The sequence below is a fragment of the Agelaius tricolor genome, unplaced genomic scaffold (assembly GCF_023055355.1).
Source record: "Agelaius tricolor isolate 1412-34295 unplaced genomic scaffold, bAgeTri1.0.p SCAF_31, whole genome shotgun sequence".
NCBI classification, from domain to species: Eukaryota; Metazoa; Chordata; class Aves; order Passeriformes; family Icteridae; genus Agelaius; species Agelaius tricolor.
This window is the reverse complement of record NW_027269291.1, coordinates 4,283,281-4,298,085: the sequence shown is the minus strand read 5'-3', so window position 1 is coordinate 4,298,085 and position 14,805 is coordinate 4,283,281. Positions and strand designations below refer to the sequence as shown.

The 14,805-nt window shown below is 65.2% G+C and overlaps 1 protein-coding gene across 1 annotated transcript; it reads right to left on the bottom strand.

The window, feature by feature from the left end:
- Nucleotides 1–772: 772 nt before the first annotated feature.
- On the bottom strand, nucleotides 773–13,435 carry ADAM11 (ADAM metallopeptidase domain 11). Its single transcript, XM_071450691.1, has 26 exons — nucleotides 13,193–13,435; nucleotides 11,758–11,957; nucleotides 10,501–10,577; nucleotides 10,100–10,166; nucleotides 9,542–9,627; nucleotides 9,399–9,465; nucleotides 9,229–9,277; nucleotides 9,074–9,141; nucleotides 8,548–8,622; nucleotides 8,387–8,458; nucleotides 7,749–7,915; nucleotides 7,589–7,673; nucleotides 7,416–7,506; nucleotides 7,267–7,318; nucleotides 6,405–6,504; nucleotides 6,069–6,140; nucleotides 5,893–5,985; nucleotides 5,707–5,787; nucleotides 5,576–5,626; nucleotides 4,550–4,613; nucleotides 4,381–4,480; nucleotides 3,571–3,690; nucleotides 3,305–3,473; nucleotides 2,004–2,118; nucleotides 1,481–1,571; nucleotides 773–1,090 (listed from the first exon to the last, which is right to left on the bottom strand). The coding sequence occupies exons 1-26, from the start codon at nucleotides 13,248–13,250 to the stop codon at nucleotides 1,045–1,047; spliced, it is 2,316 nt and encodes a 771-aa protein (XP_071306792.1). The 5' UTR covers nucleotides 13,251–13,435; the 3' UTR covers nucleotides 773–1,044.
- Between the last annotated feature and the right edge of the window lie 1,370 nt (nucleotides 13,436–14,805).

Sequence of the window (14,805 nt, the reverse complement as noted above, 5' to 3'; positions counted from 1 at the left end):
TGGCCTGGTCCTGGGGACATTGGCCCCATTCTGGGGATGCTGACGTTGTCCTGGGGACACTGGCCCCATCCTGGGGACACTGGCCCCATTCTGGGGATGCTGGCCCCATTCTGGGGATGCTGACATTGTCCTGGGGACACTGGCCTGGTCCTGGGGACACTGGCATTGTCCTGGGGACACTGGCCCCATCCTGGGGACACTGGCCTTGTCCTGGGGACACTGGCCTGGTCCTGGGGACACTGGCCCCATTCTGGGGATGCTGGCCCCATTCTGGGGACACTGGCCTGGTCCTGGGGACACTGGCCCCGATCTGGGGACACTGGCCTTGTCCTGGGGGCACTGGCCCCATTCTGGGGATGCTGACCTTGTCCTGGGGACACTGGCCTGGTCCTGGGGACACTGGCATTGTCCTGGGGACCCTGGCCCCATCCTGGGGACACTGGCCCCATCCTGGGGACACTGCCCTGCCTTTTGGGGTGCCAGGGCCCAGCTGGAAGATGCTGCTGGAGGGCAGGGGGATGTGGGGATGTGGCCGGGGGTCCCCTGGCCCCGCGGGTACATTCATGGCTCCCGTGCCGCCTGCCGGGGGGGCCGGGGGGTCCCCGTACATTCGTGGCCGTGCTGGGGGGGCCGGGGGGTGCTCCCGGGTGCCCCCCCCGCGCTCTCCTCCTCGGCCGGAGCCTCGGCAGCGCCGCCCCGTTTAATTGGTGTTAATGAGGCGCTGGGGGGGTGGGGCAGAGCGGCCCCGCTCAGGCCCCCCCGGACCTGCAACACAGAAGTGGGGAGCGTTTAGTGGGGGGCTGTGACACGGGAGGGACACACGGGGGGACACTGAGCTGAAATGAGCCAGCACCGGGGGGGGGGGGGGATGCTGTCAGGCCCCCTCCCCTGGGGGCTGCTCCCCTTCAGCCGAGGGGGCACAGAGATGGAGACAGCACGGCCGGACACACAGCACACGGACAGACAGGCTCCCACGCCGTCGGGCTGCCGGACGGTGACGGTGACGGTGACAGGGACGGTGACGGGACGATGGGGGGGACACGGTTACACTCCCTGCTGCGCCGGGTCGTACCTTCCTCGGCGGATGTTCCTTGGGGGGGTGGCAGGGGGAGAGGAGAGCAGCGTTAGTGCCACCACCCCCGTGTCCCCGCTGTGTCCCCACCCCGGTGTCCCCGGTCCCCCCACAGGCAGCAGCAGTGTCCCGGGGGGGCCCCGACCCAGCACCCCATGCTTGGGGACACAGCCACGGGCTCGGGGTGACAGTGGCACCCCGATGGCACATGCAGGCAGGGCAGGCAGGGCTGGGGGCAGGCAGGGGATGGGACAAGGGACCAGGCAGGGCCAGGGGACCAGGCAGGGCCAGGGGAGCCGAGGCCACACCGCGGGGGGACTGGCAGTGTCCCGGCAGTGACGCTGTGCGGAGGGGACGTGGCCGGTGACAGCAGCAGCAGAGGGGACGAGCCATGCGGTGGCTGCTTACTTAAATCCCCAGCCTGTCCCCCCTAGGACGATGGCAGCCACCAGCACGGCCCCCGCGATGGAGCCGATAATGATATTGGTGCCACTGGGACCTGTGACAGACGGGACAGGGAGGAGGGGACAGGGTCACACGTCAGTGGCAAGGGGACATGGGGACATAGGGACATGGGGATATGGGGACATAGCCCTGGGGAGTCGGGAAAGGGACAAACCCAGCCACAGGGAACAGATCAGTGGGGAGGGGACATGGGGACACCAGGACACAGCCCCAGCGCTGGGGGGAGCCGGGAGGGAGGCAAACCCAGCACAGGGACCCACCTCAGAGGGGACAGGATGCGGGGACACGGGGACACAGCCCCAGGCATGGCCCAGAGCTGTGGGCACCTGGGAGAGGGGACAAACGCAGCCCTGCCCGGCTGAGCTGCGGCACCAGGGCGGGTGGGGGACACTCTGGCTGGGGACAAAGCGGGACAGCCTGTGTGGCCTGGGACAGCAGGGAGCCCTGTCCCCGCGGGCACACGGACCCTTGTATCGCTCCGTCTCCCCCGTGGGCTTCGGCTCCGGGATGGGGTCATAGACGCTGCAGTCCTTGCCCGTCCACTCCGCCCGGCAGATGCACTTCCCCTCGTTGCTGCAAACCTGTGACAGGACAGTGCCACCCCCTGTCAGAGTCTGTCCGAATGTTCCCTCATCTGCCTCATTTGGGGATCACTGAAGAGAAAACCCCCTGTCTAAAATCTCTGGCTCTGAAGGACAAAGTCACATGCCAGCAAGGCCCAGAGACCTGAGAGCACAGTACTAAGTTACTGTTTTCACAGGTGTTGTTTGCTGTATGAGCCCAGAGAAGGGGGCACTGTGCCCTTTTTTCAACAACAGCCCTGGGAGCTCTCCCACCTCTCAGCCTGGCTGGACTTCTCCTGAGTTCTGGGTGGTCTCCCACAGAAGACCCTCACCTGTTTTACAACCACCGTGACAGACAGACTGAGATGTAAGGAGCCTCTCCATCAAGGACTGAGACATGAAACCCCCATGTGAAAAGGCTCCTCTGCTCCTCCCAAGGACTGGGACTGAACCCCCCAGCCCGGGGCAGGTGTGTGGGGGACCAAAGCTGACCACAGCGAGATGTTTGCCTGCAGGTTGTGACCACTGGACCAAGAAGACAATGGCTCTGGTTTACTGCTGAGAACATGGACTACCTGTTACACCTATTTCTTATTGTATCTGTTTCCCCTCCCTCAGAATTTGCAATAGACTTATCATAATAAAAACCTCTGAGTTAGCCAGAGATTTTGAGATCTCCCTGACATAACAGGTGGATCCTTGACTGGACTGGACCAAAGGTCTGTTCCTCTACATTTCTATCTACTGATGAGGATCTTACTCTTCTAGAATATTAATTACAATTGACTTCCAATCCTTAGAATCTGGTTTAAATTCAGAGAAGAATAATAAACATAACCTTATTCATACTAACCCTAAGTATCCTCCTGACTGCACTAAACTTTTCACTCGCCCAAATAAACCCCGACTCAGAAAAACTATCCCCACATGAGTGTGGGGATATTGCTACGTTTGGTAGCTATATCCCCCTCTCTCTCTCTCTTTTCTCTCTTCTTCTCTATCTTTTTCTCTCCCTTAATCCCTCTATTGCATTTTGCTCTGGTCATTCAATCAAGGTGCATTTGTTTTGATTATCACTGCAAACCCCCTTGTGCCGTGTTGGTTTTTTGCACCCTGACATGCTCCAGGAACCATCACGAATCCCGTTCGTAGGGACGGACTGTGCCACCCCCAGGGTGTCCCCTGTCCCCAGCGCGCCCCTCACCCCGTGATCGAAGCAGATCTTCCCGTCCCAGCTGCCGGGGCAGGAGCTGAAGTTAAAGGCGGTGGCTGGAAGGCATTTGCGGTCGAGACAGAGCATTCCGGGCCCGCAGGGCGTCCCGTCCTCCACGTAGCTCAGGTCCGAGCCATCCACCAGCTGCACGTGGCCGCCCCTGTGGGAGGACAGCCCCCGGGTGACACCGGGTGACACCGGGTGACACCGGCGCCCCGAGGGGCCGCGGGCGGTGCCGGTGCCAGCGCTGCCGGTACCTGCAGTCCACGTAGCGGTTCTGGTGGTAGAAGGTGGTGGTGGCGATCTCCCCGCTGAGCTCCCCCAGCCGCGGCGAGCCCGAGATGTTGGCACACAGGAGGAAGCCGCACAGGACATCCCTTCAAGGGGGACAGCGGTGGTGTCACCAGGTGTTGCAGTGTGATGTAATTGCCTGTTTCAGCTATCCCAGCTCTTCTCCCAGGTGTGCCAATACCCTCTCCCTTCCCCTCCCATTGCCTCCTGCTGAGAGCTGTCCATCAGTCTCGGTATGGCAGCAAGGGCAGTTGTGTGATTGGTGAAGTTCAAAAGATGCCTCTCAGCCCTGGGGACATTGGGCTATTCAGGTGTCATTTGTCCCTTGAGACTTCCCCTCCTTTACCTGGTTGGTGGTATCCCTACCCATTCCCTCCCCCTCTCCCTGGGGTTAAAAGACACAGCAACCACGCGGTTTGGCCGTTCTGTTGGAGCTGTTGCTGCATTCAGAGGCCTGTGTGCCAGGAATAAAGCTCTGGATCGAAATCCTCCAGCAGGACCCATCTCCCTTTTCCTTCCCCATGGCCTAAAGCCTTTCCTCCAGAGGTAAACCTGAGCTCCTGCAGGCCTGGACTTGTCCCAGGTGCCAGCTGCAGCATCCAGCCAGCCAAAGGTGTCTCTGAGGTGAAACCACCACAGCTGCCGCCCTTGGCCAAGCAGCAAGGGCCAGACAAGCCCAGGCACGTTCCATCCGGCAATATTGGGATTGTATTCCAATAACCAGGGCGGGCAGGTGGCAGCGGGAGGGGCGGTGTGAGGGGACAGGGGACACTCACTGCTTGTTGCACTGCAGCCAGCCCAGCCCCTCGCGGCCGCAGTTCCCCCGCTCCGTCCCCTCCACGTTCAGCTTCTCGTAGCAGAAGCGCTCGGCCGAGCCTGGCAGAGAGGAGCGAGTGTCACCCGCTCGTCACCCCCGCGTCCCCTCCCGGCCCCGCCCGCACTCACTGCGGCCCCAGAGCGCGTTGCACTGACGGTCCCGGGTCTTGCAGCGCCCGCCGTAGCATCGGCCCTGCGGGAGGAGACAGGGTCAGGGTGGGGGAGATTCGGGGCTGGAGAGGGGACAGGGTGGGGGAGACTCAGGGGACAGAAGAGCAGTCAGGGCTGGGGGAGGTTTAGGGGCTGGAGAGGGGTCAGGGGACTGGAGGAGGTTTAGGGGCTGGAGAGGGGTCAGGGCTGGGGGAAACTCAGAGGCTGGAGAGGGATCAGGGAACTGGAAGGGGCTCAGGGGCTGGAGAGGGGTCAGGGCTGGGGGAGACTCAGGGGACAGGAGAGGGGACAGGGGTCCTGAAGGGGACTCAGGGGCTGGAGAGGGGTCAAGACTGGGGGAAGTTCAGGGGCTGGAGAGGGCTCAGGGGTTGGAGAGCAGTCAGGGGTCCTGGAAGGGGCTCAGGGGACAGGACAGCAATCAGGGGTCCTGGAGGAGGATCAGGGGCTGGACAGGGCTCAGGGGACTGGGGAGAGGTGTCGAGGCTGCAGAGGGGCTCACCCATGTGCCCTGCAGGGACAATGAGCCCCCACACACATCCCCCCATGCCTGGTCCCAGGAGCACTGCCCCAGCTCGTGTGGTGTAGGGATCAAAAGCCAGATGTGTACACAGCCAGGGGACAGCAGGACCCCCAAACCCACACCCAGGGGCTCAGGACCCCCAAAACCCCCAAACCCACACCCAGGGGCTCAGGACCCCCAAAACCCCCAAACCCACACCCAGGGGCTCAGGACCCCCAAAACCCTCAAACCCACACCCAGGTGTGCGTGCATGGCTCAGCTGTGGCTGCGGTTGCTGACAAAAAGTCACAAACTGGTTTGGGTTGGAAGGGACCTTAAAGCCCATCCAGTTCCATCCCCTGCCATGGCAGGGACAGCTCCCACCAGGCCAGGCTGCTCCAAGCCTTGGACAGTCCCAAATGCACTTTTAACATGCACAAGGAGCCTGTGGGGATGTGCTCAGCCCAGCCCTGGGCTGAACTCACCTGCTCGTTCTCACAGAAGTACCCATCCAGCTTGTGGAGGTTGGGGGGACACTGTGGGGACATGGAGAAGAGGTTGGGTGATGCCACAAGGCCTCACAACGTGTCCCACGGTGTCCCCTGGCCCCACTGACCTGGCTGGAGTCCCCGGTGCAGGTCTCAGGGATGTCGCACTCGTTCACAGCCTCCCGGCAGGACACTCCACGTGGCTCGTACTGCCCGGGGCACAAACCCCGCTCAGCAGGAGGGGACGGGACCCCAGCGGATCCACATCCGGATCCTGCCCCCCCCGAGCCCCCCGGGTGCCCCCATGCCCTCACCTTGCAGCCCTTGCAGCAGAGCCCATCGCTGCACATGGCGTCGTGGGTCAGGGTGCATTTCTTGCAGCAGCTTCCACCGCTCCTCGCGCACTCCTGCCGGGACAGCGGCTGCAATCAGCCCCTGGGCAGCCCTGCAGCCCCCCCGGGCGGGGGGAGCAGCCCCTGGCCCCGCTCACCGCCAGCGAGCCGCAGTCGCACTCCTCGCCCGCCTCCACGAAGCCATTGCCGCACTCCGGGGGATCCAGGAGCTGCCGGCACCGAGGGGGGACAGGACAGGACACACACACACACACACGGGAGCTGCTGGGGACCCCGAGCCATCCCCTGCCGTGAGCCCCCCAAAGGGCATCACATCCCCGGGAATGGCAGCACCCCCAAACTGCTGCCAGGCACGAGGCTCCCCCGCTCCGCGAGTTCAGCCGGGGCTGGGGACACCTCGAGGGACCCTGGGAGGCGCCCCCAGAGCATCGGTCCCCGCTGTGACCCCAGAGGGGCCGGGAGGGCCGCTTTACCTTCAGGGGTTTGTTGAAGAGGCAGCTGCCGCCGCCGTCCTGCAGGAACTGGTTGTACTCATCGATGCTGCAGCGGGAGAACTTCCGCGGGAGGTAATACCTGAGGGGTGGGGTCATTGTCACTGTCATTGTCACTGTCACTGTCACTGTCACACCGCCACACCCTGCCCGGGGGCACTGCCGGACACAGCAACCCGGGCAGGAGCTCGGCAGCGGTGACACGAGGTGTGGCAGGGATGTGGCAGGGGTGTGGCACGGATGTGACAGGGATGTGGCAGAGATGTGGCAGGGATGTGGCAGATGTGGCAGGGATGTGGCAGGGATGTAGCAGAGGATGTGGCAGGGATGTGGCAGATGTGGCAGGGATGTGGCAGGGATGTGGCAGGGATGTGACAGGGATGTGACAGATGTGGCAGAGGATGTGGCAGGGATGTGGCACGGATGTGACAGGGATGTGGCAGGGATGTGGCTGGGCTGTGACAGATGTGGCTGGGATGTGGCAGGGGTGTGGCAGGGGTGTGGCAGGGATGTGACAGATGTGGCAGGGATGTGGCAGATGTGGCTGGGATGTGGGAGATGTGGCACGGATGTGACAGGGATGTGGCAGGGATGTGGCTGGGCTGTGACAGATGTGGCACGGATGTGGCAGATGTGGCTGGGATGTGGCAGAGGATGTGGCAGAGATGTGGCTGGGCTGTGACAGATGTGGCTGGGATGTGGCAGGGATGTGGCAGGGATATGGCAGAGGATGTGGCACGGATGTGACAGATGTGGCAGAGATGTGACAGATGTGGCAGGGATGTGGCAGGGATGTGGCAGATGTGGCAGGGATGTGGCAGCGCCACCCCGAGCGGGCACCCACCCTGTGTCCTCCATGATACAGCCCAGCCAGGGGTCCGGACAGCGACAGTCCCCTGCGAGGAGAGGAGAGGGCTGAGGCTGCACAATGTCCCGCTGCCAGCCCGGTGGCACCGTGGCGTGTCCCCATTGTCGCCACTGTCCCCGCGGTACCTGCGGCCGTGCGGTGCTTGTTCCACATCATGCCCACGTTCTGCCCCAGGGTCTGTGCCAGTGTCACCGCCATGGAAGCCACGTTCCCGTACTGCTCGGGAGGGACGCGGTGTCACCTCGGGGACCCCCGTCCCTGTCCCCAGCGCCCCTCGGGGGGGTCCCACCGCACCCACCTCGTTGACGCCGCAGGCGCGGGCAGCGGAGCAGATGCCCCCGACAAAGGCGGTGCCGCTGCGGCTGCTCTGAAACGTCCGACCCCTGCGAGGAAGAGGATGGTGGGGACGGGGGACGCTGTCCCCGGCCCCGGGGGGGACGCGTGGGCGCAGCGCTCACGAGAAGAGGTGGACGGCGTCGCTGTGCTCTGCCAGCCCCTCCCGCCGGTACTTCACAAACTCGTTCAGGGTCTCCAGGGAGTCTTTTCCCACGCGGATCCGGTCCTCGGCCGCCCACGTTTCCATGGCCACCAGCACGATGCGGGTGTTGAGCTGCTCCTTGTAGATCTGTGGGGACAAAGGGACGGTGCGGGGGACGCCACCCCTCCCAGGGACAAACCCGTGTGGACAACTCCAGGAGCTGGGCACACACATCGGTCACCAGGGACAATTCCCCAGGGACAAACCCAGCAAGTGCCAAAGGAAAAACAACAGCGGGACAAATTCCCTGGGGCCAAACTCTGAAGGGACCAACGCAGCAGGTGCTGAGGACCAAACCCCGGGATAAACCAGCAGGAATTAGGGAAAAACTCCCTGGGAACAGATCCACCAGCTGCTGGGAACAGTCCCCTCAGGGATAACCCCAGCAGGGACAAACCCACCAGGGTGGGGATAAAACCAGGAATTGCCCACTGGGGATAAATCCCTTGGGAATGAAGGGTAATGAAGCCCCCAAGGGACAAATCCTTCAGATGCCGGGGATTATCCTCCCAGGGACAACCCCCCCAGGGACAAATTCCTCCCTGAGTCCCCCCTCACCATGTCAGCCAGGTTGACCACGGACTTGGCGAAGTTGCTGGTGAGAACTACGGACCTGCGGAGCTGCAGGAACTGGGGGCACAGCAGGCCCAGGTGGGGTTGGGAGGGGGGCCAGGCCGACCCCTCACCGCCCCCGGCAGCCCCGGAACGCCCCCGCTCACCAGCTCATGGTCGTTCACCACGGCCAGCTCGATGTACTTGGTCTCGCTGTGCACCGTGTGCTGGGCTCGGCGGACCTGCAGGGGGAACCCGCGGCTGAGCCGGGATGGAGCTCCCGAGCCCTCCGGGGATGTTTGGGATGCAGGGAGCGGGCAGAGCCACGGGGAGGTTGGGATGCGGCCCCATCAGCGTTCCCGGCAGGAACAGCACTCTGCAAACACCCACGGAGGAGCGTGAGGAAGGCTACTGCAATTAACATTGGGAGGGCACAGGAGAGGGCTGTGATGAGGTTGGTTAAGAGAGGGTAGTTAGTCATGGGAGATGATTTGAGTTAAGCTAGGGAGAGGGTTTGAACTCTGAGTTAAAGGACTTAAGCCTTTTGCATTTTCCGAGCTCTGCCACGCTAGCTGGTCCTTTTCTTGGACGTGGTGGAGGCACCTGGCTGTACCCTCAGCCACCGAGCAGAGATCAGCCACGGTCCCCTGCCCGTGTCCTCTGTCCCCTGTGCACCCCGCTGTCCCCACTGACCTGCCGCCGCCGCCGCAGCTTTGGAATCCCAGCCGGGACACGCTGGCTCAGCGCAGGGAAGAGGCAGCCTGAAGGGAAGGGACAGAGCTGGTGGCACAGCAGGACACAGGGCCACCGAGGTGACCGCCAGGGGACAGCTTTGTGAGGACGCTCACCCAGTCGGGGGCAGCTGGGGATGCGCTGCACGATGTGCGGTCGAAGACCCTGCCGCGGGGAGAGGCGTGTCACGGCCATGCGTGCCACAGGAGGACTGCCACGTCCCCGTGTCCCCATGGCTGTCCCCAAGCGACAGGCAGAGCCACCTTGGGGCGGTGGCAGCGCTCACCTGCCCGCGCTCGGCGCCCGCCTGGGGCTCGATCAGGTACGTGGCTCGGCCGTCCGAGAAGACCCCGCTGCAAACAGAGGCGGCCGTGTCGGGGTGCAGAGGGGTGCAGCCCCGGCCCCCCCGCCGGCCCGGGGGATACTCACCGCAGGCCCTGGCAGCTGGAGAGGGCGGCGAAGGAGCGGGGCTGCCCCCGGATCCGGCCCTGGTAGTAGCAGTGCTCCCCTGCGCCCTGCGGAGCGGGGACGGCGCTGAGCCTCGGGGGTGCCGCCCTGCCCCACACCGGGCTCAGGGCTCTGGGGTTCAGGGCCAGGCACCCTCAGGATGCCCTGCTCCAGGAGCATCCCCCAGCACCGTGGCAGCACCCTGCCAGGCAGGGCTGGGCACCCAGGGGCACCCAGGGGTGGGTGGGGGGATAATGAGCCGCTGGGGACCATTCCTGGGCTTTTGTGGGATTTATGAATTGGCCACCACAACCCCTGCACTGGCACAGCACATTTTACACAGCATGGTGTAGTTTGGCACAGCACAGCACAGCGTGGTTTGGCACGGCGTGGTTTGGCACGGCACGGTTTGGCATGGCACGGTTTGGCACGGCACGGTTTGGCACGGCACGGTTTGGCACGGCGTGGTTTGGCACGGCGTGGTTTGGCACGGCACGGTTTGGCACGGCACGGTTTGGCACGGCGGGGCACACATCTTACCGTGCTGTGGCTGCCGTTGCTGCCCGCGCCGAGGTGCCGCTCCACGTAGTGGGAGGCGAGGAGGTGGCTGCCGGGAGAGGGTGGGGGGTAAGAGGCCGTGGGGTGGGGAGGAAGAGGAAGGAGAGGAGGAAGAGGGAGACGACAGCAGCGATCCACGTGCAGGGCACCATCCCGGTGTGGAAGACCACCCACCACCCACACACAAGGAACCACCCCAGCACGGGACCCCCCCGGTTTGGGGTCCCTGTCCCCTATGCTCCACCCGCACTGCTGGGATGGCTCAGCACAGCTCCCCCCTCCCCGGGCACCCCCAGCTCCTCCCCTCCGCCCGGGGGGCAGCAGCAGCCCCCTGGTTCCCTCGCTGGTGCCGGCTCCCCTGCCAGGAGCCCCGGGTCACTCACTGGTTCAGCCGGAGATCGAGGGTGAAGGCTGAGCCGAAGGCACGCACCATGAAGCTCACCTGTGCCAGGTGCAGCCCCTGCAGGGGGCAGAGCAGTCAACCCCAAAAACATTCATAACTCAAATAATCATTAAAACCCCAACCCAAATACGCAGCCTGTGAAGATGCATTTTTTTAACCGAAAAATTCAGCATAAATAAAACCTTTTTTTTTTTTTTTTTTTTTTTTTTGTTTGTTTAAAGCCATCACCCCTGGAGCCCTGGGATGGCACCTGCGTCCCGGTTGCCGTGTTGGGGGTGCCGGAGGGTCCCCCCTGCTCTGGGCCCAGCCCGGCCGCGGCAGCGGAGCCGCCGCTCCTCCCGCCCTGCGGCGCCGCCGCTCCTGACCTAATTCCCAATTCCTAATTCCCGATTCCTGCCGCCGGCAGCGGGAGCCGAGCGCTGCAGCGCGGCCTCACACCCGGCAAACTCGGCGCGCACCGGGGAAACGGCAGAAAAGCCAAACTCATCGCGGCGTGCCCCGTGCCCTTGCTGGGAAGCCGGCGCAGCTCGGGACGAGGAGCTGTCTGTCATCACAGGGAAGGGATGTCCCGGGCCCCGTTCGCATCCCAGCACTGCCGGAGAGGGCTCTGACACCGGAGCCAGCCCCGAGCTCCTCCCGCCGGGACACCCCGGGTTAACACGGCCCTGGCCCCTCGCCAGCGCGGCGGCTGCCGGCGCTTCCCGGCGGTTTCACTCCAGCCCGGTGTAAATCACCTCTGCGGCCGGAGCAGCTCCTCCTCTCGCCTTTCTCCGGCGCGCACGGGGATCGATAGGCGCCGGCCTCCGCGGCTGCCAGCGCCGCAACTCCCCCGGGCCGGATGGGGCGCGTGTGATGCTCCCCGAAACAAATCCCGAAACGCGGGGATGGGTGGGGGGCACTGCCCGAGCCTGGGCTGCGCTGGGGAGCGGCACCGGCTGGGATCTGGGAGCCTGAGCCCGTCCTTGCCGGACCCACGAGTCTGTTCCTGGCTTCGTCTCTCCCAACACCCGCGCGCCGCCCGTTCCCAGATTTAATGGGATTTTGCGGCACAAGTCCGTGTCCCCACGGGGAGCACGGCAGCGCGACGGTCCCTGGGGGGATCAGGGCTCTGGTTCGGGGTGCTGGTACACGCTGGGGTGTGGCTGGGCCAGCGACGGCGCTGCCTGGGGACCTGGAGGTGCCACCTCCTGCCAGGGACCCTGAAAAGGGAGCGGGTTGGGGGCTCTCATTCACTTACGGGTCCTCCTCCTCCTCCTCCTCCTCCTCCTCCTCCGGGCTCATGCCTGACCCTGGTGTCCAACTGATGCTTTGGGACTTCTCCTCCCGAGCTCTGCCCCACCAGCCGGCTGGGGTGGGTGATTTGGGAGAGCACCCGCCCTTCCTGCCATGCGGCCCGCGGGAGCCTCCGCGGCAGCGCTCCGGCCTGCGAGGCAGGACCTGCGGGACAGGGACAGGGACAGGGTCACGGCCCCCTGGGAGGGCTGGGGGACACGGACCTGGGGAGGAGGAGGGACAGAGACACAGGGGCCTGGGGACAAGGGGATGAGGAGGGACAGGGAGATGGGAACACGCAGGGGTGGGAGCATGAGGGGACAGAGTTGGTGAAGGTGCTCAGGAGGTGGCCCAAGAAGGGGACACTCGTGTCCTGGATGGGATGGCCAGGGAACATGGAGGATGGGTACAGGGATTGTCCCAGGATGCACAGCTGGGGAACATCCAGGTGTGCCCAGGAGGGGACAGCCAGGCAGCACGGGCTGGGAGGGGTGCCCAGGGCATGGGAGTGACCAGGAGGGGAACACAGCGGGGTGGGGAAGCTCAGGAGGTCTCAGATCCAGTGGCATGTCCTGAAGGGGACACACAGGGGACATGGGTGGCTGATAAAGTGATGCATCCCGGAAGGGGGCATGCAGGGGAGAGGGGGCTCAGAAATGCCAGCACACCTGGAGGAAAGGTTGGGGTGGGATCAGCATATCCTGGAGAGAGCATGCAGGGAAAAGAGGGGGCTGGAATGAGGACACATCTCAGAGGGGACACCCAGGGGACAGAGAGGGCCGGGATGGGCCCACCGAATGGGAGATGGAAGACTGGTATGGGGACATCCCCCTAGAGAGGACAAGGAGAGGACAGCAGGAATGGTGCAGGGACACCTTTGGAGGTGACAGCCAGGGGACACGGTGCGTGGCCGCTATGGGGACACATCCCAAGGGGACGTGGAGGGCTGCTCCGAGGACATCTATGGGGCATGCAGGGAACGGGGGATGCGAGATGGGGACGCATCCCGGAGGGGACACGGGGGGCTGCGATGCGGCCACCTCCGGAGAGGGAGCGCGGCGGGGCCGCTGCGGGGACAGCGCGGTGGAGGGCGCGGGGCCGGGGCCGGGGGGGGAACGCGGGGCTGCGGGGCCGCTGCGGGGCCGGGGCAGGTGCGGAGCTGGGGCTGCGGGGCCGGGGCCGGGCAGGTGCGGGGGGATCGCGGGCCCGGCCCCTCCCGGGGCTCTGCGGGGCGGCGCTGCGGAAAAATGTGTCGATGCAGCGAAAAAGCCGCAGCGGCGGCGGCGGGGCCGGGAGCGGAGCGGGGCGATGCGGGGCCGGGAGCGCGGCGGGAGCGATGCGCGGCCGGTACCGGAGCCGGTACCGGGGCAATGGCGGAGCGGGAGCGGGTCCGGACCTACCTGCCCGCGGGGCGAGCGAGAGCAGCGCGGCCAGCAGCCACCCCCGCAGCGGGCTCATGGCTCCCTCATGCTCCGCCAGCGGCCGCGCCGGGCCCGCCGCGCCGGGGACCGTCACCGTCCCGTCCGGCCCCCCCGCCCCGGGCCGGGCCGGCAGCGCCGCCCCCGCCCCGCCCGCACGCGGCCCCGGGCCCGCCGGACCGGACCGGCACCGGCACCGGCAGCGCCGGCAGCGGCACCGGCAGCGCCGCCCCGGGCCCGCCCCGCCCCGCCCGGCCCCGCCGCCCCCGGTACCGGCCCCTTCCACCCTCCCCGCCCCGGCTGCCGCAGCGCCGCTGGCACCCGCGGCACTGCAGCACCGGAGCCCCGCTGGCATCGCCCCCAAACCGGCAGCACCCCCGGCCGGTACCGGAGCTGCCGGTGCCATCACCCCCCGGAATGGTACCGGAGCCCCCGGGCCGGCGCTGGGCATCCCGCACCAGCAGCGACCGCCGGTGTCAGACCCCCCCCCAGCCAGACCAGACTGTGTCCCCCCACAGCCACCGGCACAGGGACACCAGGACGAGAGCTCCTCAGCCAATACTGGAACCTCAGGACAGAATCAAATCCCCCTCAGCCACTGCTGCCCCCCCAGCCAGTGCAGGATCCCCTCACCAGTACCAGCCCCTGCAGCCAGCCCCAAACCCTCCCAACACCAGTACCAGGCTCCCCAGCCAGCCCCAAACCCTCCCAACACCAGTACCAGGCTCCCCAGCCAGCCCCAAACCCTCCCAACACCAGTACCAGGCTCCCCAGCCAGTTCAGGGCCTCCAGTTGGGACTGGAAGCCCCCAGTCTGCACCGTGGCCCCCTCAGCTGGTACCGAGTCCCTGACTTGTCCCCAGCTGGTCCCCAGCCAGTCCCAGAGCCCCTGCAGATTGTCCTGGTGCTCCCAACCAGTACCAGGACCCACACCATTATTAGACCCCCCCAAATGGGACTGAAGCCCCCAACCAGCACCACCCTCCCAGCTGGAACTGAGCCCTGCCTGGTGCCAGGGCTGGTGCTGGCTGTGGCAGCCCCCTGTGCCAAGGGGATGGTGCTGGAGCCAGGGAGTGCTGGTGCCCACAGCAGTGGGCACACGGGGCTGAACTCCCAGTTCACATCCCTCACCCTCCTCCAGGGCAACTTTTTTGGATCTTTTTGGCCCATTTTGTGTTCTGGTTCCAAGCCCTTCTGAGCTCGGCCTGTTATCCCAGTGCTGGCAGAGCCATCAGGAACTGGAACCTGAGAGGCAGCTGCACAAGAGGGGCTCCAGCACCTTCCCAGCCACACTCAGGGGGTTTCTGGCTGGCAAATGGTCCTTTCCAGGCAGATCAGCATGGGGCAGGCAGGGCTCCCACAGTGGGACCTGCTGCCCTTGGACCTTCCTCTTCCCCCCATGCAGCAAGGAGAGGAGCTGCAGCATCAGGTGCAGCAGAGATGATCCAGCACCTGCTTGGCTCCTCAGGAGCTCTGAGGCTGCCAGCCCGAGGGGGACAGTCCCTCCCAGTGCCCCTCTGGTGCTCTTCAGCACCACAGGGACAATGAGGTGCTCAGCAGGGTGCACCTACACCTGGTAGCAGGGAACAGCTGTTC